Source organism: Malaya genurostris, chromosome 3 (assembly GCF_030247185.1).
Source record: "Malaya genurostris strain Urasoe2022 chromosome 3, Malgen_1.1, whole genome shotgun sequence".
NCBI classification, from domain to species: Eukaryota; Metazoa; Arthropoda; class Insecta; order Diptera; family Culicidae; genus Malaya; species Malaya genurostris.
In genome coordinates, this window is record NC_080572.1 from 33826002 (window position 1) to 33851553 (window position 25552).

Below are 25552 nucleotides of genomic sequence, written 5' to 3' on the forward strand. Positions count from 1 at the left end.
ACTTTGACTTTAAGCAGAAAACGCGATCTTATTCTAAATTTTTAAAAACTACCATAATATGAAACGAGAAAAATTTCAAAAAGGTGGGGGAGGAATTTTATACCAAGAAAGTATGTACCGCCCTCCCCCCATAACACTAGGATATTACTGACACCCACTTTCCAACATGTGAATAAACCCAACGGTAATTTTTGTCAAACTGAACGCCATCCGATAATTGTTGGAATTCTTCATAGGATTGTCATCAGATAAATATCAACACGAAAATATAGAATATTTCTAACTTTAATTTTGAGTGAATGACATTGTAGCTCAGCCTCTAGTTATTGTGAAGCACTGAAATCTGTTATTTCCTCTGCTAACTCATGTGTTCCGTCCCATATATCCAAACTACCACAATTACGAATTCTGTCTGAGTGAATAAGTAGTTATTTAAGTGAATTCCAGCGTTATGCTTTTTTCTTAAAAAACGAATTTTCTACGCACTTCCGCTGTGCGGCGTTTATCGTCTGCATATTTTTTTTATCTCATCTGTCAGAAATAAACGAAGAGAATTCATTATGAGATATCATGCTCGGATCAACTCAGACTAAATTAAACGTATTTTTCCGCATAAAGAACTATCTACTGAACTAGCTCCTAATTGGTCATGAAAACACTAAACGCTGTATCGTCCGGTGGACAGGTAGTCCCTTACAGTGATATCGTCGAAATATTTTACTGACGATTTGAGATATGCATTTGAAACCAAAATGAAGATATAAATAGTTCAAGGGAAGAAATCGGGAATACTACACACATGACTACCAAAATTGTAGTTATATTAAAAATTCACGATGAAGGCGCGGACGAATTGAACTAACCATTCACTTATCTTATCAAATGAAATTCAAGCTAAAAAACTCCTACTATTCAGAAAATGATTTTGATTACTCTCCTTATTGTCTATCAAAGGATGATTTAAACTGGCAGCTCGTATAGAAACGACACGTTGCTCATTTTCTATCCAGTGACTCCAATCCAGCATTGGTTATGGGAACGAATATGCGATGCACTTTCGAATGAAAATCGATTTTCAATTATGACTTGTCTTCCAAAAAATAGCTCCATCATTAGCACGTGCATTGCGCTTTATTGTCAAATGCAATAATCTAGGTGTACTCATGAGGCATGTGTTAATATTGCAGTATCTTTCCTCCGTACATAGATTGAACCCAGCCCTTACTATCACTGTATCTCCTTCAAATACAGCTATAACCACAACTGGGGTGGCACTTGTTTTCAGCTGTTACATCACCCCAATTCATTGTGGCCCCTTTACTTTCAGACGAACGCGCCTGCTCGAAAAGGTAATGGTTCGTGAAAATAGTTCTATCCGGTCCAGTTGGGCTTCCGACAGACACTCATTTTCTTTCGCACTAATAACCTTTTGCTGTTTCTACGTAATAGCAGTGTTTGTTATTACTAATGTGCTATATTAATTGCTGCCAGTTGAAAGTTAGTGTGTTTAAAGTTAAGATAAATCTAGTGTTCTAAATCATTTTTATACCTTCTAAGTTGAATGGCAAATTTTTAGATACCAGATTATATCATTATTTTTAGATACCAGATTATATTTCGAATATATGAGTAGGTAATGAGATTTTTCGAAGCATCAATTATCTATGAGATCTCTGAGATCAAAGTTACTTGAGGTCTTTTGGAATTATAGTCATTGAACCGTATTACTACAGACAGTTAACTAGTTTTGATACATCCACCCAATATTGCATAGTTGAGGTTATATTCTACTATTACGTACTGGCCACATTTTTGGTTGTAAATCAATTGTAAGCTTCGCATGGCTTTGTAAAACTCTTCAAAGTACAACCTTTTGTCAGCTACTCTATGGTCACTAATCACCATCTCTTGGTTAATCTTTGCGGTTAAATTGAATTTGTTGCAGGAGCAGACAGTCATTTGTGAAGAAAAGAGGAAATTCGTTGCAGGAACTAATTGAATCATCACAACGCAAAAGGATGTCACGAAAATCTATTCATGCATCAGACGTTTCTGACTCTTACCAAAAATGAATTGATCAGCTTTTTTGTTGGTAAAGTTGGAGTGTAGTTTTCCATTCATTAATTTGAAAGTTTAACTCGTTCCAATAGCAAAATGTGACCGGAAGAAACTTTATTGTCATTGTTTCGAGCGATAAGGATATGAAACTCGCCGCCACTTAACTACGACGATGAGATACATAGTTTTGAATTTTACAGCATTGGGAAAATGTACAGTCCGTTACACAAGAATGGAGGCAGGGTTTTTGATAGAAAAACAAAAATATCCCCTTTTACGTTTCTTTGCGGGATCCCATAATCGATCTGATGAGACGCAGTTGCTAGGTTTGTCTTGGCAATGCTCGAATCTTTAAAGTTGTCTTTCAAAGAATCGTTGTATTCTGCGGCTGCTAAAATTATGAAAATATCTAAGAGGTTTATTGAAAAGTGGATGAAATTGTACAAAGAAACAATAAATATCGATTACTTTTTTTAACATGGGCAAATAATAGCGACTTTTAGATTCAGTAAAAACCATTCAATCGAAGAGGTTGTGTTTCGATTATACTGGCTCGTGAGTTAACGGCTGCAGGTAGTTAAAACTGCTGGTGCTAATCGCAAAAGCAAAGGTGTAGAGACACAGAGGTGCGAGCGCATAGAAGTAAAGAGTCACAGTGGTGCCATCGCATAAAGGTGCGAAGACGAAGGGGTGCAAAGGCACAGAAGTGCTAAAGCAACACAGTGCTGATCTACCAGGTACCAGAATTTGTACGCTGCGTAGGATCGAAAGAGACGACATATATCGCGAGGTGCTACACTGCAAGCATCACATTTGTTCGCCGCCAAGAGCAATAGCACTGTACCTGGGGTCAGATACAGGCAGCACACCAAGTTCACCACAACGACGGCAGAGTAACTGAGATAGCAGAAAACGATATCAAAAGACTGCCAATTGGAAATCGTTGGATGAGCTTCACGTCGTTTTTTTTGCGACAGAGGAACAGAGACAACAGCAACGAGGTAGATTTAATTCAATTGTTTTATTTTTCTTATAACTGAAATTTTTACTATACATATGTTTTCATTTTGATATTATTAATTTACAAAAAAAAAACAGTTAATGTAATGGATGATCTCATGAAAGATCATCCGAATCCTATTCCGGATGCTAGTAAAATCTTAAATACTCCAAGGGATAAACATTATCCAGAGGGTACCACTGGGCCATGGATAGTCTATTTTCGAAAAAAAGAAAAGGTATTAAATTTGATGCGAATTACAACAGAATTGACATCACATTTTTCTGAAGTTGTGGAAATCTCTGAAGTTAATATAGATAAAATTCGATTTTTTTTCGAAGTCAGGTATTCATATATATTGCACAAACGAGTCGGAACATCTGTTTTCTGTGGATTTGCATTCAAGTCTCACAAAACAGATTATAGTATATCAAACAAAATTTTGCCTAAAAGACATTAATCGAACATATAAAAACGCCAGAAATCAACTTTCAAAATTTCTAGTTCTGTTGATCACTTGCCTACGGAAAAAAAGAAGAAAAATCTTCTGTTCCATCAGACATCGAATCCGATAACTAACGTAGAGAACACTAACATGGCTTTTTCTACGATCCTATTGACTCGTGACCGCCATCCTTGGCAAACCAAGTGTTGGTACACTCTTCAAATTTGCAGCTGTACAATTAAATTAACTGCAGAAGCTGCGGTGGTTCGTGAAGGAAACGAAAACTTTTCCGTGGAACTGTTTGATAGTATTTTCGATATGAAACTAATTGAATAACTACAGCTAGGCAAGGACGTTAAAATAATTAATGCGAACCCCAAAGAATCATACTGTCCGCTACTAGACTAATAAGATTTGCGACTCGCGGAAGCTCGTTAGTTCAGTTCAGTCGAATAGGAAGAGTAAAATTGTCCCTATTATAAGAATTCGCGATATCGATTTCTACTCCGCTTCAATTTGAATCTAACGTTCGTAATACCTTTCTACAAACTTGCTATAATACTTTTGTATCTTCAGTAACATTTCTTGAAAATACGTACTCTATTTTTCATAATACAACTGAAACAAATGCGATTTGCGCACACTTATTTCCGTATTACTCTGTATCACTACTGTGGAAGAGGTGGTTTAATTTTTGTTCGATTTTTGATTTCGAGTTTTTTGTCCGGTTTCTGCGCTGAAGAAAGATTTAATATCATTACCCAGTTTTGCAATAAAAAATACTTAAAGTTTGCTTCATTTAGAATTGGAACAAACTTTTGCTCATATTGTGGCGCTCCTGGTGGACGGATTTGGAAGCTCTTGGCGCCCACGTGTCGGGAATTTTGTCAGCTTCACGTATGATTTTTGACATTCCGAAAATCGACTGTACTTTGTAAACAATCAACATGGAAGCCGAAAGAAGGAAAAAAAATTGTGCACAGTTATTTGGAAAATCCATTGTGGTCTGCATCTAGGCTAGCTAAACAGCTGAAATTGCCCAGAAATACCGTATGGCGCGTTATCAAACGGTATAAGAAAACATTGACGACGATTCGGAAGCCTCAAGCCGATCGTCGGAGTCGAACTGACGACCGGAAATTGCGTGGTAAGATTTTGAAGACGATTAAGAGGAATCCTAATCTGTCGGACCGTGATTTGGCCAGAAAATTCGGTGCTGCCCATAGTACCGTGAGGAGAACTCGACTCCGGGAAGGAATCAAGTCGTATCGAGCTAGCAAACAGCCAAATCGGACCATGAAACAGAATAGTGTGGTCAAAATTCGTGCTCGGAAACTATATGACCAGGTGCTGACCAAGTTCAACGGGTGTCTTCTGATGGACGATGAAACCTGTGTCAAGGCTGACTTCGGTCAAATCCCAGGTCAAAAATTCTACTTGGCAACGGCTCGGGGGGATGTTCCAGCCAAATTTAAATTTGTTTTTGCCGACAAATTTGCAAGAAAATTTATGATTTGGCCGGGCATTTGCAGCTGCGGCAAAAAAACGAAAGTTTTTGTTACAAATAAGACAATGACATCGGAACTATACCAAAAAGAGTGTCTCCAAAAACGAATTTTGCCGTTCATTCGATCCCACGACCATCCTGTAATGTTTTGGCCAGATTTGGCAAGCTGTCATTACAGCAAAGCCGTTTAAGAATGGTATGCAGAGAAAGTGGTCCAGTTTGTTCCGAAAAACCTTAACCCACTCAACTGCCCCCAGTTCCGCCCTATTGAGAAATACTGGGCAATCATGAAGAGGAGACTCAAGGCAAAGGGAAACGTTGTCAAAGACATCAATCAGATGACGACTATTACTAAATACAAATATTGTATTTGGTATTACGCTCGTATCCGAGAAGTTGTGTGACACATGTTTGGAAGTCGGTTGCATAATTCTGCGTCACACAATCAAACTTCGTCAGCATCTTCATGTGCAGCTTTCTTATTCATTTTCTGGTGGATTTGTTTTGTTTATCGTTGCGATTTGGAGTCACAAACTTCTTGTAAGTTGACAGTCTGGTTTATTTTTTAGCTCGATACACCATTGCAGTTGACATTATTAGCTTAATTGTGACATTTAGGACGCTTGAAATAGCTGGTAATGCGCTTCGAAGTATTTTAAGTTTTTTGTCTATTTACAGAAAATTTTTAAAACACTTTTTTTAAGTTGGTCACTGTTTATTTGGTCATATGCAACAAGTTCGTCAGCTAGGTGTGCGAGTATTTCGGATGTTTGCGATGCACGAGAAAAATTTTGACGCGTTTTTCTATTGCTTCGATGTCATTTTCACAGTCAAAAATCAAATATCAAATCCATACGATAGACATGATGATACACACACATTAGATAAGGGATACGAAGGTTTATTTTATGCATAATGAAAAAAGCGCCATGTTGAAGTTGGCCGATTTTTGTTCTCAACATATACGTCTTTCATTTGAGTTTTGCTTGGAAACATACGCATTAGTTTTCCGAAAGGTTCATAGTAAAATTCTCTGAATACCATAGTGGAAAAAAAGAATGCTACAGCAATAATCTATCGATAGTTTTTTTTAACTATACTGATTATACTGTTCGATCGCAGAAACTAACTGTCCGGATTGAATATCGAAACACCGAAATCTTAAGTTGTTATTCAAGTTATCGTGAATTCATCGAATAAACAAACACCAAATTTTAAATTGGTAGTATCAATCACTTAGAGAGAATGCTAATCCTTGAATCTATCCCAATCATTAACCCCGCTACATCTATGGAAGAGTCTGGTGAGTCGTCATCCTATATTCATTATCGGTGAACAACGATGGTTATTGTACTGTCAAATTGGCAATTTGAGTTGAAGTAATTTTAAAGTATTATTTTTTGAATCACTCTCATTAGATAATTAGCTGCATGATAATATCAGTGCCCAATCAGGCCATCATTACGAAACGTAAATTTGGAAAACAAGATCAGCACATGAATCAAGAATTTCTGTCTATAAAAAAGGAGAGGTAATTCAATTCAATCTAATGGCGTTTTCGTTTTTAATTTGCACTACACAGGTGCAGTGCTACAGGCATGAATAAACGAACAAAAATGACAAAAACATAAACAGTAACCATTGACTACAATTAACGATTCCATTGCACAGAGATACACCAAACTTTTGATGAGTGCTACACCAGTGGTATCGGAGCAGAAAAAGTATAGCACTGGTGTAGTGCAATTGGTAAAAACGAACGGTTTAGGTGCAGCTTTCGCTACATCGGTGTAGTGCAATTTGAAAACGAAAACGACATAATAGTAATAATAAATTTTAGATGGTAAAATTGAAATTCAATACCTACAGTAGAGTATGCGTGAACTTTAGCAAAAGTACCAATCGAATGAAAACTCACTTCGGTGTACATTTGTCGTATTTTATACGAATATTTCTTTTACCAGGATATGAGTTGAATGCTCATACTCCCACAAAACGCTCCATTATGTTTGTATACTGTTGCGTCAAACTTAAACTGTTTTAATCCACCTATCGATGTAATTATGCCATTCTCACACATTCCTTTAGTTAATATGATTTATATAATTTCGTCCTGAATACAGATTATTTTACATTGGACGCATTTTCTAAATCTACTGTGTACAATAATGGGTAGGACGTGTATATCTTTTGTTGTACTTAACGAAACAACATAGTTTTTGCTGCAAACCATCGAAAATATGTGCAATTCAGAATCAAATTTTCAGGAGCATGATATAGCACAAATAATACGATACCACCACCAAATTAAAGTTTTCTACACTGTTCGGTGTCAATACGAATTTTTGGTTCAATGCATAGGAAGCTGGGAGGATTCGTTGTGTAAATAGGATCGTAGTACTAGCTATAAAGTGCGGAATGTAATGTAATGCCGATGTTTGCCTTTCTCGTGCTCAGATAACTTCTAACACCCATATAGCATTCGAATCAGTTCATCGAGGTTGGTAAATATGTTTAACAAATAATTTCACTTTTTCTCGTAGATAGCTTAACCGATTTCAACAAACTTAGATTCATATGTATGGTCCTATGCTCCCATATGAGTTTCCTGAATTTCATTTGAATCCGACTTCTGTGGTTGCATAAAACTACATGATGATATGTGTAACGAAATTGAAACAATATCACTCATTTTTCTCGAAGATGACTGAACCTATTTCCTCCATCTAAGATTGAAATGAAAGGTCTTTCAATCCTTCCTTAAAATGAAAACTTTTTGTTTTCTAATCAGATTCGACCTTCGGTTTATGAGATACATGGTGATTAGAGTAAAAATGACTTGTCAAGGATGGCTAGACTCAGAACCGGTGAAACATATTAAGCCCAGGTGGGTAATTATTCGTACCGGGGAGAACGACTCACTATTTTGAAGTATTATTTAGTCGATTTTTAAATAATATTTTGTTTCGATATAACTTTGCATGAGACGCGTAAATTCGAAGCTTGAAGTGTTTTCGATATTTTGTTGTAAAACAAAATTGCGCAATTAAGGGTTAAATACAATATAAAACTACATAATTTCTGCCAATATTTGTTTGAAATATTAAGTCAGCAGTCTTTTAGGTATAAACATATTTGTGTTTTCAAATTTTCACAATTATTTTTTTGAGAATTTCGGTTACACTGATCGTTTAGTTGGTTGGGGTTGATGGTGAAAGATGTCTCGCATGAATCGAAAGCAATGTCTTGGCATTACATTCCTTCCGTGGAATTTGGCCTTTCTGTTTCAACAGACTTCGCAGCCGATTCTTAGCATACAGAATTATTTTATGGCTAGTACTACGATCCTACACTATGAATCATTCCACGTCGGGGCTCGAACATATGACAACTGGCTTATAAGACCAGCGCCGTATGCATTGAACCGCAAACCCGGGCGAATCGAACGGTGCACAAAACAAATCCAGCCGCTGATGTGCATAGTCCCGGGACCGACTGAGATTACGTTTGTAATGTCAAACTATCATCATCGATCAGAAGACAAGTGTCAAATTTTCACGTCAATCGCACCACAAACACTGAACTTACCGACATATTAGTGATGTTACTTTTTGATTCAGGAATCAGGAATCAGAACAAATTGGCTCAAATGGCACGTTCCCCTTGATATTTGGAGATTTGTGCCTTGCCATCAATTTGTTTTTAGCATCATTTTCCCGATATATAAGAGGGAAGGATTGAAAGGAAATGGTAAGGATTGGACTAGGAGGATGGGAAAAATTGACGACACAAAAACACATAAAAGCAGAAATAAATTCTGCACCCCTAAGGGATGCTGAACAATCTGCTGAGGATCACATTTAGTGGAAGCAGAAGGAAATTCTGAACCTCTACGAGGTCCCGAACAGTCTGCTGTTAATAAAACCTCCAACCCCCGAGAGAATTTAGAGATCTTACAAAAGCGACACCATTCTCGGAAGAATGCAGAACGACTCGCAGTATGTACGAGCAGAAGTAAATTCGGTACCCCCCAAAGGATGCCAAACAATCTGCTAAACCCTATTTAAGGTGAATACAGAAGGGATTCATTCACTCCAGGAAGAACGATGAACTCTTCTGACTATAGCTCCTTACCACATTGGGTGAGAAACGAGAGAATATCCTTCAATTTTAGCTCCGCATACACAGACTCAACCATGTATGGAGAGCCAAAAACCCGGATACGTAGCTGCGTCAATGCGGGACAGTTACATACCAGATGATAATGAAGTACCATAATCGCATTCACACAAATCACACGAATAATACTCAGCACGTTGAATAGTAGCCATGTGATAATTGAGTTTGCAATGTCCAATCAGAGCTCTGACCAGAATACTGCAATGATACTTGGAGAAATGCAGTAGACACTTTGAGATTTTCAGATTTAAATCTGGTAGAAATGCTTTTGTCTGAGCGCAAGTTTGCAAGCTGCGCCAGTAAGACGGTATGCACAAGATAATGCTTCTTGTTTTAGGAACACATGTAGTGGTTTAATACACAGTAGCGCCTCTAGAGCAGCATTAGGAGTTGTCGTGAATGCTCCTGTCATCGCCATTAGGACCATCCTTTGGAGATGATTTAGCTTCGACTGAACTGTCGCGACTTCTCCTTTCTGCCACCATACAAGACAACCATATGCTAAAATTGGTCTAACGATAGTTGTGTAGATCCAATGAATATATCTGGGTTTGAGTCCCCATGATTTTCTAAAAGCTCGTCTGCATTGGCCGAAAGCCATGCAAGCTCCTTCAATCCTGAAGTCAATGTGAGCAGACCAATTCAGTTTTGAGTCAAGAATAACCCCGACGTATTTAACTTGATCGACCACAGTGACCTCTGAACCAAAGAACTGCAACGGACGAGCTCCTGTAATTATCCTACGATGAGTGAAAAGCACCATTGATGTTTTGCCCGGATTTACAGATAATCCAACCTGACAACACCATTGTTCAACAGATCGCAGGGCTTGCTGCATTAAATCAAAGAGAGTGTTAATGCTTATACCGGTCATCAATATATGATAATCGTCGGCAAAACCATAAGTCGGAAATCCAAGGTTATTAAGTTTCCTTAACAAACTATCAGCGACTAGGTTCCATAAAAGTGGGGATAGTACACCACCTTGAGGACACCCACAGACACTCAGCTTTCTAATCTCTGGCCTGCCGAAGCGATGATCAAAGAAGTTGATTGCTAAGCATTGCGTGTATCCAGTAAGGGAAAAACCCAAGATATTCCGTTCACGACTGCAATGTTTAACCTCCTGCAGCCATTCAGCCATCGGTACGGAAATACACCTTGACTTAGGAGTTCCTATTTTTGTGGCCTTTTACGACATGGAACAGGAAACCAGTGGATCAATTCTTGGTAAAAAATAATTCCGCCGGATGCCACACGGCTTACCTGTTTGGTGGACTTATACCATCGGTACAGGTGGACCGTAGCGTTATTCTTAGCCAGTTGGGAAACCGCTACCGACACTACACGGCTATCTAGGCTGCTCAGAGAGGGAAAGTTGACATTGATGGTCAACTTCCCGGGACCGACTGAGATTACGTTTGTAATGTCAAACTATCATCATCGATCAGAAGACAAGTGTCAAATTTTCACGTCAATCGCACCACAAACACTGAACTTACCGACATATTAGTGATGTTACTTTTTGATTCACGAAAACTTAAAAATAACGAATTCCGTTTATTGATAAAACATTGCTTCCTATAAGGAAAAACCGGGCAAGTCCAGCAATGGTTTAAGAAGTGTTACTCGTGCTCAGATTAAAAACAAAGATTTGTGGTATTCTGATTATAGGGTGACCAAATTAAGCAGTCATCCGGAAAAAAATGTGAGCAAGTTTTGATAATCGTTATGGATGAACACAAGTTCAAAGTCCGACTGAGCTGGAAGTGCTTTTATGATCGTATGCAAAAATCTGGGCATGAAAAAGATCTTTTCCAAATAGGTGCATATCAAAAGCAACAATGCATCAACAATCCAGAGAACTGTTTAGTCAACGCATCAACAATCCAGAGAACTGTTTAGTCGCAATGAACAGGATTTTTTGCGTTGGTATGAAACAGTGGACGAAACATGGATCTATCTTTTTTCTCCGGAGTTGTTTCAACATTTAGACGGGAAAACGCAACAGGTAGCTGCAACAAGTATGGCGTCAGTTTTTAGATACTCGAGGTATAATTAACGTCGACTATCTTGAAAAGGAAGTACCAACAAAAGTTTTTAGTTAATTATGCGTTAGAAGTTATTAATGCGTTTGAAGTATGGAATCGTAAAAAACGGCCTCATATGAACCAGAAAAAATCATCTTTAACCAAGACAATGCACTGAGCCTGAAGTCAATGAAAATAATGGCCAAATTGAACGTATTGGGCACCGATGGTTTTTTTATCCACCATATTCTCAATAACCTAGCCCCAGCGACTACTTGTTATTAGATGATCTGAGAGAGTCATCACCGCAACTGAAGCCTATTTTAAGGCCATGGACAAATCGATCTATAAGTATGATATAAAAAATTTAGATAACAAATAAAGAAATTTTGCTCAAGTAATGTTGTTTTCCTAGTTAGTTCCTGAACTTGTTGGACGATGTGGAAGCAACCTTCTCTACGGCAGTATCGAACCGCACAGAGTGCAAGTCGATTCGATACTGAATTTGATTTTCTGTGAGTAATTTTCTCAAATGCGAACAAACTCATTGAAGAGCAGAAATCATATGGAAACCGTGAACCTATGTATACGAAACCGTCATATCAATTAGAGGAATGACAATGGTTTGAAAAACAGGGAGAATCAGACATTATTCGTGGTTGAGTTGTAGATGTTCAAAACCTAACCACTGTCTATATGGTTTTACTTCTATATTTTGAATCTGTACTATATTTTGAATCTGTACCCCGGAATAGAAAACAAAAACGCAATCCTACGTCAAAAGATTTTGAGTGATTTCATTTTTTGTGAAGATAAAGAATGTAAAGGCTAGATGTGACAAGGTTGATTTCAGCAAGCTGAAATCTTTTACTAATTTAACTTTCGCAAGAAGAGTTGGTCTTAAGCATCTCATCAATGCAAATCACTCGAGTCTCTGGTATGCCGGAAAGTACCGATAAAGGTCTTTTACCACTTACTATCCGAACCGACAAAAGAATAGTTATCAGAAGTTGTTACTTTCTCTAATAGTGAAAAAGTAAAAATAGCATGATGGGTTTCCATCAGGTAACGGTGAGTGCAGCGCTACTGAGTACCGCTTACAACCTAGGCGAAACAGCCATCACGCTGTGACTCTGGGGGCATAAGCAATAGTTCGAACAAACCTTTCATTCTGATGTTCAACGAGAGATTGAGAAAAATATCCATACAGTGAAGAACTCAATGTGTATAAGAATGCTGTCGCAAGTAGAAACTGACAACTTCTGGTAACTTTTCTTTTACCGGTTCGTATAGTAAATGGTGAAAGACCTTTTTCGGTACTTTCCGGCATACCAGAGACTCGAGTGATTTGCATGAATGAGATGCTTAAACTCGACCCTAGTCACTAAAAGATTTCAGCATGCTCAAATGACCATTGTCACGCCTCATCTTTTTGTTGTATATCTTCACATCCTTGCTCTACCTTGAGTACTAGCATTTTATAATTCTGATTTTATTTATTATTCTCAGTTACAATAAAACTACTTCCATTGTTATAAATGATACTAATATTACTATTATTTTTCGTTAGAAATTTCAGATGGGTAATTACCCACCTTTGGAATTTTCGGGTGGGTAGTACTACCCACCGTACCCACCTCTTTCACCGGCTCTGGATAGACTGATTTTCGAAAAGTTCGAATGAAATTAAATGGTTTACAATCCCTTGGGTGAAATTAACTGACTTCGCCTACACCGATTTTCGAGTTCTGGTTCCGAAAGTATCGGGAATAGAAGAGCTTAATCGTTTTCTCAAAGAACACCAAAACGAATCAAATTAAAAGACTTAAAATTAGTGAATGTTATTCGATCCCGATTCTGGAATTACTCGGTGATGAGTTTTTAAAATTCAAAACTATACAAAAATATGTTCAACGTTGGGCTCAAAACTATTCCAATTTATTCGTCATTTTGATTCATGGCCATACGAACTGTTTTGGATCATTCTGGTTCCTCACTATCGATTTCGGAAATACCGTAAATAATGACCAAAACCTCTAAAGTATAACTCACTTCGACATCTCATGGAATGCTTAATCAATTGTCACACGTTTAGATTCAAAGAAATAATTTTATTGCTTCATATAATGCATATTCATGCAAAAAATTCATGCAAATTGATAAAAAAAAGATATCATCTCACTGCTAGGTGGATTAAGGACGTTCTTTTTTGTACATATCACCCTGTATTTCCGGAACTGGAAGGTATATTCAAGTAATATTTAGGATTTTGTATGGGCCTTCAAAAGGTTTCAGTTAAATCTAAGCTTATGGAAATCGGTTCAGCCATCTTCGAGAAAAATGAGTTCACAAAAATGTTGCATACACACACGGACATTTTGCGTAGTCGACGAGCTGATTCTGGTGGTATATGACACTCGGGTCCAAAGTCGATTTTCACAGTGGTAGCATGAAAATGTTTATTTGATCTAATTTCAATCTTACAGTTAAATTTTCAGAGAAGATTCGACTACCTCTTATATAATATCAACGATCTATTACGACATAGATCGTTGATTTTATATAAGAGGTAGTCGAATTTGAATAAAAAAAAAGAGGTAGTCGAATCTCCTCCGTTGTCTCGACTCTCTCGACTCTATTTTCTTTTTTTCATTTTCGCTTACTACCAAATATTTTTACATATCTTCACAATCTCCTCTAAGATTATCGTAGATTGAAATTATTATGTAACAGGAAATTGTATTGAGCCCGTTAGTTATGAGGAATGGAAAATTATGCACTGGTAATACGAAAGCTTGGTTCGTCTATCTTCGAATAAAAAAACTCATTTCAGCATGCTGTTAATTCAATCGCGACGACAGGCAATCGGGAAAAATTAAAGAAAATGCGATATTTCGCAAATTTATATTTGATTTGATAAACTTACCCACGATGATAGAATTATTTTTTCTCCTTTCCTAGATTGTTTCCTTCCGCCTCGAAGATGAAAATGTGTTTTTATTCGTTTCGCGGATCAACAAGGAATCAACGCCTTTTCAAACCACAGTAAGCAACTTCAGATGAGATTGGGAGTTCTCTTACGGAGCATAGGATTTTTGGCGTAATGCATAACAAACTGTCTTGGGATATGGAAGCGTACGACAGGCGGACGTTCGTTACGAGTATGATTTTACTGGACGCTTGACTGTGTGTTTACATGAATCAGTCTAAACAGAGCAGAGTAGCTGTGCCAAGTCTAGTAATCGTGGATCGTGATACACATTAACAGCTGCAAAATCATCAGCAGCAACATCTCGAGACCAACCGTATAGCATTCGGTTTTCTCGCTTTGTATGTTGCAGAATTATGGTGAATCTAGATTTACTTGCGGGTAGATAAGGTACCACGGCAGACGATGTAGCTATGCTAACCAAACAGAGCTCGGTGAAAAAGTTATCGGCTGTTTTTTGGAAAATAATACCTTCAGAAGCAGATTGTATGACACATGTCAACGGTCAGATTTTTTTTAGTACATGAACACTACAAATATATAATCAAGAATGATTCACAGGTCAAAACAAAAGATTCTGTAATATGACGCTGAATGCTTCACTTCAATAGTCAAACCATTAATTCACTTCGCAATCGAAATTCCTAATTCTAAATCACTTCAGTTTAAGTCTATCCTTTGACGGGTCGCTACCCATAATGTAACGGGAGGAAACTATGGAAATTACTCTCCCTCATTTTGGATTTCCATTTGCACTTAGACCACCCCGGACACCGTACCGCGGATGCTATTACTGTTACCATGTCCGGTTAAATGGAGAAAAAATCAAAAGAGAATGTGATTTTCCCGGGAAAAGAAAATTCCAGGAAGTCCAAAATGAATCAAGCAGGCGGAAAGGACCGTTGACGCCGGTGGGTAAGAACAGACTTGGTGGCTTGGATAAGCCATTCGACGAAACGATTCAGACTTGCTGCTCGATGCTGGTGTCTACATCCTTCAACGGGATGTAATTAGTTTACATTAATGCAATCATGGATGACAAAATGTTTTTTCTCCATTTTCAAGAAAACGAGTCGAAATACCTGGTACTAGTACCAGGATAGCAGCCCCGCTAGGGGGAAAGCTGATGATAGTTGTGTAAGTGTTATCGCTTCGTTGGTGCACATACCACTAGAGTTCAATTGATGTTGGTCAGCAGTTTGATAGGTAGCTAGAAAAAAGCGATGAGAAAGGTAAGAAAATTCGACATAATGACTCTTTAATGCGGATTCTGCCAGTTGATTGATAGCAGTAAATTGTGCACTATGTGTCAAATGGTAAATTAAATCAACTGTAGCACACAGCACTAGTATAACCTGATGGGTATTTGATTAATCGCTGACGACAGTTTAATTCAATTAATTACAAAACTTATGGAGACTTTCCGTTTTTTATTACAAAAAGTGACTCTGCTAAAATATTTGTATTTGATTCTTACCGATTCCAAACTACAATAGATGAGAGACATTTTATTTAAAAAATATGGTTTTTCTCAAAAATAAACTTGCATAAATGTAGCAAAATATCTTAAAAAACCTTATCTAAGGAAACACTGTATTCTTCACATTATCAATTCAAAACCAAACAAGTTAAGCAAACGAATTTATTTTTGGGCAGGATTAATAAATTTAAAATTCATATGCCGAAACCATCAGATATAACTTTGCGATATTCGAACCGAACGGCTGTCCATCCTTGAAAACTAACATACTCAACTCCAGCTCAATATCCTGCGGCCCTTCTATGCTTTTAACAAGATTCAGCAAAACCTCGTTGGATAGTTTGTTCATGCTATTAGCAGAAAAAGAATATGTAGAAATATACCGTGGGAATAAATAGAATAGATGCACAATGTTACCTGAAAAATCGCTGATCCGCCGGACGAACATTCGGCGGTGCATCGACCGAAACCACCTTTAGATCGAAGTCGATTGCTTCGTACCAGGTGGGTCCTCGTAAATTGAACAGAGCTCGGCCCGAGGGTTGCACCGGCATATTCGAAACTAGCGTTATGAAGTTATATGAGTAGGATGTTGGCTTCCGCAGACACTCCAGGTCACCGGGATTGCAATATTTGGTCGTACGTCGGCAGCGGCTGATTGTGTCGAAAATATGGCATGAGCGAAAGTTATCATGGAAATTGAATTAACATCTAGTGCTAGGAAATGGACCAACAAAGAATAACTTGCTTAACGTACTTATTCCTATCGGGATCGATTTCATATTCATGTGGACAATTGATACGAGTACAGCGATAGCTACCGCGAATATTAGTGCAAATTTCATTCCGTGCCGTGCATACATCTCTCGTCTCACACTCATCGATATCTGCAACAATAGAACCCGCAATGGAATGTGATTACAGTCGAAAGCTTGCCCCAATTAGTAAAGTTATTCCGCATAATTACCGATGCAACTACGGCCATCATGGCCAAGTGTGTAACCCTGCGGACATCGACAGCCGTACGACCCTGGCGTATTTTCACAGAATCCCACACACAAATTATTAGCCTTATACTCTTCGCACTCATCAACATCGTCGCAGGTTCGGTTGTTGGCGGCCAGCTTATATCCAGGATTACAACCACACCTATAAGATCCCCAATAATTGATGCACCGTTGATGACATAGTCCGTTAATTTCACTGCACTCATCTACATCAGTACACACAAGATCTTCCGGACGATCCTTCCGGAATCCAACTTTACAGTCGCACATATATGATCCAACCGTGTTAACACAGTCCGAGTTCTGCGGGCACACCTTACCCTTATGAAGATCACACTCGTTTACGTCCTCACAACGATGATTCCTACCGATAATGTGTCCCGGTGGGCATAGACACACGTACCCGCCCCGTTTGTTCTTACAGACTTGATCAGGACCACACTTTGCTTCACCGGTGTTGCATTCATCGATATCTGGCGAGAGGAGAACGAATTGTCAGTAAATTCTTACTAATTACTTAACTACAGGGTTAAAGTGGAAGCATCGGTAACCCAATATCTTTTGACAGAATTGTCAGATCGACTAATGGACCACGTTGGAAGCATCATTCCAAGACAATTTTTGCATGGAACTGTACACACCAAAAGAACGCGCTGAAATTGTTCAGCTTAACATTCAAAACGAGGCCAACATTTGGCGAAAAATCATCATGTCAGACGAGGCAATTTGACGTTAAATGGATGCGTTAATAAGCAAAATTGTCGGTTCTACGCCACTGAAAATTCTCCAACAGCCTTTATACACCAAAAAGTTACAGTTTGGTGTGGTGTTTGTACGGATATAGTAATTGGTCCCTTTTTTCGAAGACGACGATGAAGCAACGAAAACTGGTAATGGCGATCATTTTTGAGCCATGATAAATGGTTTTGTGATGCCCATGTGATGCTGATCCCTGAAAACACTCGATTTGACGCCACCAGACATTTTTTGTGGGGCTATTTGAAATCCAAGAAACTTATACTGATAAGCCGAGAACCACAGCTCAACTCAAAGACAACATATGACATGAAATCGCCGCTATATCGACCGATGCATTGGCCAAAACTATGGAAAACGACAAAAAAGGACACATTTAGTACCAAAGGCCGAAGGCGGCCATTTGTGCGATATCATTTTCAAAAAATAGCTTCACCATATCTCCCTGAATCAAAATAAATTATAATCGAAATTAAAGTAAATAAATTTTTTTTATATATTCTGTTCAGATACAAATGCTTCCACTTTAAATTGACCACCCTGTATCTAAAAAACGACAATACTTTCTACTAGACAGGGTGAGCTATTTGGTGGATATTTTACACATTTGAACACTGTTTAATAATAAATTAAAATGGCGAAAGATTATTATTATTGCTTAAAATTAGGAAATGCCCTCGGCATCTTAGAGCTTAACGAGTGTGCCATTAAACTTACATTATTAAATTTAAAAAAAAGTAAAAACTTCGTAATTTTTAAAATGTCTACCGATTTTGGTTACCGGCGCCCCAAGGTGTTCGGTTATCGGTACCCCATTTTTTCGACAAATCGCGAAAAATTGTCAGTGATATGCAGCGATGCCAAGTCTGTAAAATTATCTATAAATTATCAAATTTCTTAATTAACATATAAACCATTTTTCATCTTAAGACTTTTTACAGACTTTTGAAACTTCGATTGGCAGACATTCATCAGAAATTACAGACTTTTGAAAATTGGCGTGATCTTTTCAATTTTGCTGGCTAAAATTGTATTACCTGCCATTAAATGTTGCTTAGTGGATAAGAAGCCAATAAATTCGACTGCAGCAACGTATTCAGTCCGGCTAATCCAGTGGAAGACCGGGCTAATCAACACAGATAATGAAGACTTTTGTCCAGAACGCCTCCGAAAAGAATAAATTTCGGTTTTTCTTTGAATAATTGCAGTTTTTACTTATATTCTTCCATTTTTAGCGAAATTTCTTGGGGTGCGGTAACCAAACACCTTTTTTGAAATGGCCAAAACTTATCACTTTACTAAATTGATAATAAAGTTTTTTCAATCGATTGAATCAACTTAGTTTCTTATTCAGTTGTTAGCTAGGGACTTTAACTTTCCATTGATGTATATATGTCCGCATAATGTGCACTAAGTCCAAAGTTATAAGCTCAAAAGAAAAGGGTGCCGGTAAACGAACACTCTCCCCTAATCGTGAACGGATTGGGTTCAAGTTTTAAAGTTTGCATACCCTACCATCTTTTTTGGTCGTATGTATAATAAGTGAGGTAGTCTTATGGGTTTGCGGTACGATGCATTGGGAGCTGGTCTTACATGTCAGTTGTCTTATGTTCGAGCACTTGTGGGAAGATATTTTGTGTTAATGGAAGTATAGACTAGTCATACAATGGTTCTGTTTATGTTAAGCCGTTAAGTTTAGAAGCGGTTTATGTAGAGCCGTTAGGTGACGTTAGCAGTTCAACATAAACTGCTAATGCACTGCTGAGACCATCGACGCAGCGGGGGTAAAATAGATGAAAAATTGTAGAAATAAGTGTATCCGTCCGAAATTTTACGATACATTTTTTGTAATTGCCATGTAGATTGTTTTTCTTTCTGTCCTAGTATTTTATATACATTTTACTACAGCTATTGATTTTAAGGCGGATTTTAAAATATCCACAAAAATAGATCAGTGAATAAATTCCGTGCTTTTACCAATGGGTGTTTATTTTCGCAAAATTTCACCAATATATCACAAATCGAGCCTGTATGCCTTAACGTATCAGCATCATTAACATAAATCAATCAAAGATTATATTTTAGGTAGGATCCCCTGAAATAGATCACCGTTACCCTAATGCGACATCACCGCAATAGTTGAAATTGGGTCAGGGTCATCTCGCCGAAAGCCATTTCGCCGAAATCTGTTTCGCCGACAACCATTTCACCGAAAGGGTCATTTCGCCGAACGATATTTTGCAAATGGGCCACTTCGCATTTGTTGTGAAGCCGCTAACGCCCATTTTTACCTTTTTTTATATATATAAAAAATAGGTATAGAATTCGCTCAAACTTTCGAAAAATTTTCCGAGGCCCGGAGGGCCGAATGTCATATACCAATCGATTCAGCTCGACGAACTGAGCAAATGTCTGTGTGTGTGTGTGTGTGTGTGTTTTTTTTTTTTTTTACAAGGTGAAATGCATTTACGCACGGAGTGTGGGACTCTCCACAGGACTACCCAACTGTTGATTGGAACTACCCACTAAAACACCTTGGATCTCCAACCCTACCTCCCCGGCACCACCGCTAGGTATTACTTCGGGGTGGAAGGCTATTGGTGCTCACAGCACCCTTCCCAGTTTTACGCAGAATGTAGATCAGCATCCTGCTCTCGAGAGATCGACCAGTTGGATGACGAGGTCGGTCCAGTGATGCCGGCTGGAGGGTAACTTCCGGTTCACTGGCGCCTCGGCGACCCAAAACTGGTGCTACGTCGCGGAACTACTCGACTAGTCTCCGCCGAAAGATCTAGTCTACACCGACGGAGGGTTCCCCGACGAGGGAAGTCCTCCCGAACCGACGCTTACGGTACGCGTCTACGACCCGACCGAAAGGATGCCTAAGTCGATCCAATGATTCCGGTTGGAGCGTGGCTTCCGGTTCACTGGCGCTCAGACGATCCTATCGGTATCACGCGACGATCTACTCATCTAGTCCCCGACAAAGGATCTAGACTACTCCGACGGAGATTTCCCCGGCGAAGGAGAATCTCCCTACACCGAGTCTCTTACGCCACACGGGACACCCGATGGAGTGCCGAGGTCGGTCCCGCGATTCCGGTTGGAGCATGGCTTCCGGTTCGCTGGCGCCTCGACGACTCGAATCGGTGTTGTGGCGGCTACTCGACTAGCCCCCGCCGAAGGATCTAGCCTACTCCGACGGAGAGTTCCCCGACGAAGGAGGCCCTCCCGAAACCGACGCTTTCGATTCCCGTCAACGCCCGACCGAGAGGATGCCTGGGTCGGTCCAGTGATTCCGGTTGGAGGATAGCTTCCGGTTCACTGGCGCACTGACGATTCTAGCGGTATTACACCACGATTTACTCGTCTAGTCCCCGACGAAGGATCTAGACTACTCCGACGGAGATTTCCCCGGCGAAGGAGAATCTCCCGACACCGAGTCTCTTACACCACACGGGACACCCGATGGAGTGCCGAGGTCGGTCCCGCGATTCCGGTTGGAGCATGGCTTCCGGTTCGCTGGCGCCTCGACGACTCGAATCGGTGTTGTGGCGGCTACTCGACTAGCCCCCGCCGAAGGATCTAGCCTACACCGACGGAGAGTTCCCCGACGAAGGAGGCCCTCCCGAAACCGACGCTTTCGATACCCGTCAACGCCCGACCGAGAGGATGCCTGGGTCGATCCAGTGATTCCGGTTGGAGGATAGCTTCCGGTTCACTGGCGCCCCGACGATCCTAGCAGTTTTACGTACTACTCGTCTAGTCCCCGACGATGGATCTAGACTACTCCGACGAAGAGCTTCCCGACGAAGAAGGTTCTCCCGGACCGACGTTTATTCGCTGATCCCTCTTGAGCCTACTACGGTACGCGTTGATCCGCACTCCATTTCCGCTGCAATATGCCCGCAATTTGGGATGCCGCGGTCGACACTGCGTTTATGTTTTGTGTGTGTGTGTGTATGTGTGTGTGTCTGTATGTGTGTTGTCAACTAAGAGGTCGAGATCTCAGAGATGGCTGGACCGATTTTGATCAAACTAGTCGCAAATGAAAGGTCTCCCCGTCACCCAGAACGCTATTGAATGGTTTTGAGATCGGATGTTTACTTTTTGAGTTATACGAAGTTTTATGTCAAAATTTTCAATTTTTTGACAGTATCTGTCACATTTGACCTTGAAAACAGAATATGTTTCCAGACTTAGATTTCGCTTGGTAATACCTATCCAACAAGCCATAGATTGTTAAAATCCGTCCATTTTTAACGGAGATATCGATATTTTTGTGTAAGCCTTATTCCAGTAGAAGGAATTTTGAGCGCTGTATGAAAAAGCAATGCTTGGGAGCAACATGAAACACGATTTTTTATACTGTTACATATAATTGTTTCCAAGTACCAAAAAGACTGTGTACAGCATCCTTTTTTATGACAATTTGCCTCGGACCAATTTTAGCACGGTTCATTTTTGGCAACATAATCTTTCGAGTATGGCATATGTAAACCAGATGATACCAGGATTGTCGAGTTGGAAGTAATTCCATAATTATATTGATTTAAACTATTTACAGCAATAAATGCTGAAAGAACATGACTTCCATATACCATACGACTCAGTTCGTCGAGATCAGCAAATGTGTGTGTGACAAATAATTTCACTCAATTTTCTCGGAGATGGTTAAACCGTTTTCTACAAACTCAGATTCATATGAAAAGTCGTATACTCCCAAACAAGGTTCCTGAATTACGTTTAGATCCGACTTCTGATTGCGGAACCTTAGGATGATATGTGAAACGAAATTAAAATAATGCAATTAATTTTTCTCGTAGATGGCTGAACCGATCTAAGATTCAAATGAAATCTAAGAATCATCTATGCTTCAAATGAGAGTTCTTAAAATCCTATAAAACCTCTTACTTTTTAGTCAGATCCGACTTATGGTTTAGAAAATGCAGGGTGATTAGTATAAAAATGTCCATTTCACATAAATAATCAGGTTTATCGGGTTTGCAGATTTGGATAGTCGATTACCAAATAAATTTATTTCAGTTTGAGCGGTATTCGTTTTTGGATTCGGAATGTACCCCCAAATTTTAATTCGCACTACAATTTCTCAAAGATGTCTACACACTCCTCAGGTGAATTTAACTGATTTCGGCTACACCGATTTTAGAATTCCGGTTCCAGTATCGAATCGATTCTCAAAGCTCAATCATTTTCTCAAAAAAGACCAAATCGATCTTCAAAAACAAATATTACAGGACTTAAGGTCCCATACAAAATTGGTGAATTTTATCCGATTCTGGAATTACAGATGATGAGTTTATAAATTTCATGTTAATTGTTTGGCGTAATAATTTATGGCTATTCGAATCATTTTGGGCTATGCTAATTTCTGAATACCGGCTCTGGAAGTACCATAAATAATGACGAAAAACTCTAAAGTGGAACTTACTTCGACATCTCATGGAATGTTCAATCGATTGTCACACGCTAAGATTGAAATTCGATATGTTTTGCAGTTTCGGCATTACAGGGTAATGAGTGATTAAAATCTCAATTCGCCGTTTTAAACGACGATAATTAAAATAATGTCATGAGAACTAAAACACCTAAGAATATCCATGCAAAAACACATGCGTATTGATAAAAAAAGGTATCATCTCACTGCTAGGTGGATTAATCACGTTTTTTAACCTACAATTGTACTTCTTGAATAACGATTGATTTTTGTACTCTTGCATAAACCTCAGAGCGGAGTTCCCAAGGAAACTTGTTAACTTTATTATCTACTAAGCATCAACCACTGCCACCGCGTGTATTGAGAATGCCGTTGTGTGCCAGTGTACAAAGAGAAACACGAAACGCAATATCCGCAATATCGGCACTGGTGTTTCAAGCTTCGACATACACCGGAACCGCGTGTTTTCAGTTTCGTTAAACACCGGAACCGAGTGTTTTGTATTTCGCTAAGGCACCGAAGAGCACCGGTTTTATTGTCAATCAATTGAACTTAATCAAACGCGTATTGATGAAAAAAGAATGAATCATTCAAACGCATTTTCCGTCATACCGTGGAGGTATGGGCGATTATAGTACAAGCAACGTATAAGGCAAAATCGGAAACACTCGGCTTCGGTGTTTGCCGAAGTCAGGAACACTCGACTTCAGTGCTGTCCGAAAATTCAAGCACCGTTGTTTGGCAATTACACGACCACCGCTACGAGTGCCTTTTCTGCTACGTTCGGTGTTTGTTTTTCAACAGGGGCACGAAGCGTAGCATTCAATACTATTGGTGGTGTGCTCACGAGTGAAGGTGAGTACCGTGCAGAATGGATCCGTGTTTTTGCATGCCTAGGGCAAACGAGGTAGTTACAGGTTTGTATGTGAGAGGCCGCCGTTTCCGACCGGAGCCAACATGGCTTCGGTTATGTGGCTCCGTCACATCAGTTTTCCAAGCGACCTAATAACACAATTAAATAATATGGTGTATCCGATTGTTTTGGTGAAATGAAATTTGGCGAAATGGCATTCGGCGAAATGACCCGCTCCCGCTGAATACACACTAGTTTTAAGGGAATAGATATTTAACATTAGAAAATGCCCTCGACATCTTAGAACTTAAGCAGTGTGACTTTAAACTTATATTATTGAATAAAAAAATATTATATTTTAGTGTTTCAGTGTATTTTATCTTAAATTAAAATGATTATAAATTAGCTCACCTACACACTCGGTTCCTTCGTTGCTTGCCATGAACCCATTCGGACATACAAGCAAATCATAACACCTATAGGATCCATTGCCATTAACGCATCGTTGATTCGGTTTACAAGCATTTGGTCGTGAGCATTCATCAATGTCTAATATTTAACCAGAGAAAAAACAATAACATAGATATAAATCATCATGGATAATAATAATGTCTGAAATTAAGGGTTTATAGCTTTTTCGATCCAAGGAAGGCATGAGGTAAATAAAAGAACTAATTAGAGTTCCATTTGCGAGAATGATAAATCAACAATCTAAGTTAACAAAGACCTTACCGACACAAGCCCCGAGAGAATTCCGTTCGAATCCGATCCCACATGACCCAAGATATCGGTTGTACTCAACCTGTTCTCCTACCGGATGATACGAGTGCAAATATGAGCCGGTAGTCCTGGTTGGTTGCGTGAAATAGACAGGCCGAGCTGTAGTTGTAGTGCTCGTGCTTGTGCTAGTGCTAGTACTGGTACTAGTACCACCTCTAGCAGGGCTACTTACGGCCGGTGCATACCTTGACCTCTGTCGACATCGGAACGATCCTTTCGTGTTGAAACACTCGTACGGGTGCACACAATTGTGCCGTCCCAGGGCACATTCGTCATCGTCTGTGCATAGAATGATTCAGATAAGGGATGGATTATTTTTAGAAAAATATGGTTTCACGTGGGGCTAATATCGTTCATTTGCCTACCATCGCAGTTTCCAGATTCAGCATTCAGTGTATAACCTGTACCACAGCTTTGCAATCGTATGCACGTATAAGACCCTATCGTGTTGTCACACCGCTGACTTTCCAAACATTCATGAGCATTAATTTGACACTCGTTTATATCTGAAATTAAACGATTCATGTTTCAAAGTAAAGGCCGTTTCAAATAAATTTTCACCAAATCCTTTAAGGCTGGTAATTCCTGTTACCAACATTGTTTAGCTGATTCATTTACATGTTTTCTGTACTCACCCACGCAAGCATTGGTCACCTGGTCCAACATGAAGCCGATTTTGCAGTCACATCGGAAACCGCCAATTTCATTTGTGCAGACCTGGTTACTATCGCAAGCATATTTATCAGCTGCACACTCGTCAATATCTGAAATAAGCAAACAGAACAACATAAACCATCAAACAGGGCATCCAAACAAATTGAGCTGCTGCAACAAGAAAATAAGCTGACAAAGGCAATAATTTCCGGCTGATTTTCAATGGGTCAACAAGTCTTACCTACGCACTGATCGTTGTGGCGCCGGAACCCTGGAGCACAGGATTCAACCTTTTTCTTTGGCGGCGTTCTGCTGGAATAGAAACGTGCGGTTCAGTAAAACATCATCAATTAAAT

At 39.2% G+C, this 25552-nt stretch overlaps 1 protein-coding gene across 7 annotated transcripts in view; it reads right to left on the reverse strand.

The window, feature by feature from the left end:
- Positions 1-15770: 15770 nt before the first annotated feature.
- Positions 15771-25552, reverse strand: part of LOC131434712 (fibulin-1) — a 50230-nt gene continuing 40448 nt past the window's right edge. For 4 of the 7 annotated variants that reach the window (XM_058601743.1, XM_058601737.1, XM_058601740.1 and 1 more), the window contains 9 exons: positions 25438-25508; positions 25178-25306; positions 24908-25048; positions 24495-24821; positions 24174-24311; positions 16656-17168; positions 16446-16575; positions 16106-16342; positions 15771-16038 (listed from right to left, as the gene is read on the reverse strand). In XM_058601743.1, coding sequence (XP_058457726.1) covers positions 15876-16038; positions 16106-16342; positions 16446-16575; positions 16656-17168; positions 24174-24311; positions 24495-24821; positions 24908-25048; positions 25178-25306; positions 25438-25508 — 1849 coding nt within the window. In that variant the 3' untranslated portion in view covers positions 15771-15875. The remainder of the gene's footprint in view (positions 16039-16105; positions 16343-16445; positions 16576-16655; positions 17169-24173; positions 24312-24494; positions 24822-24907; positions 25049-25177; positions 25307-25437; positions 25509-25552) is intronic. The other 3 variants (XM_058601744.1, XM_058601741.1, XM_058601742.1) reach the window with 2 other exon arrangements.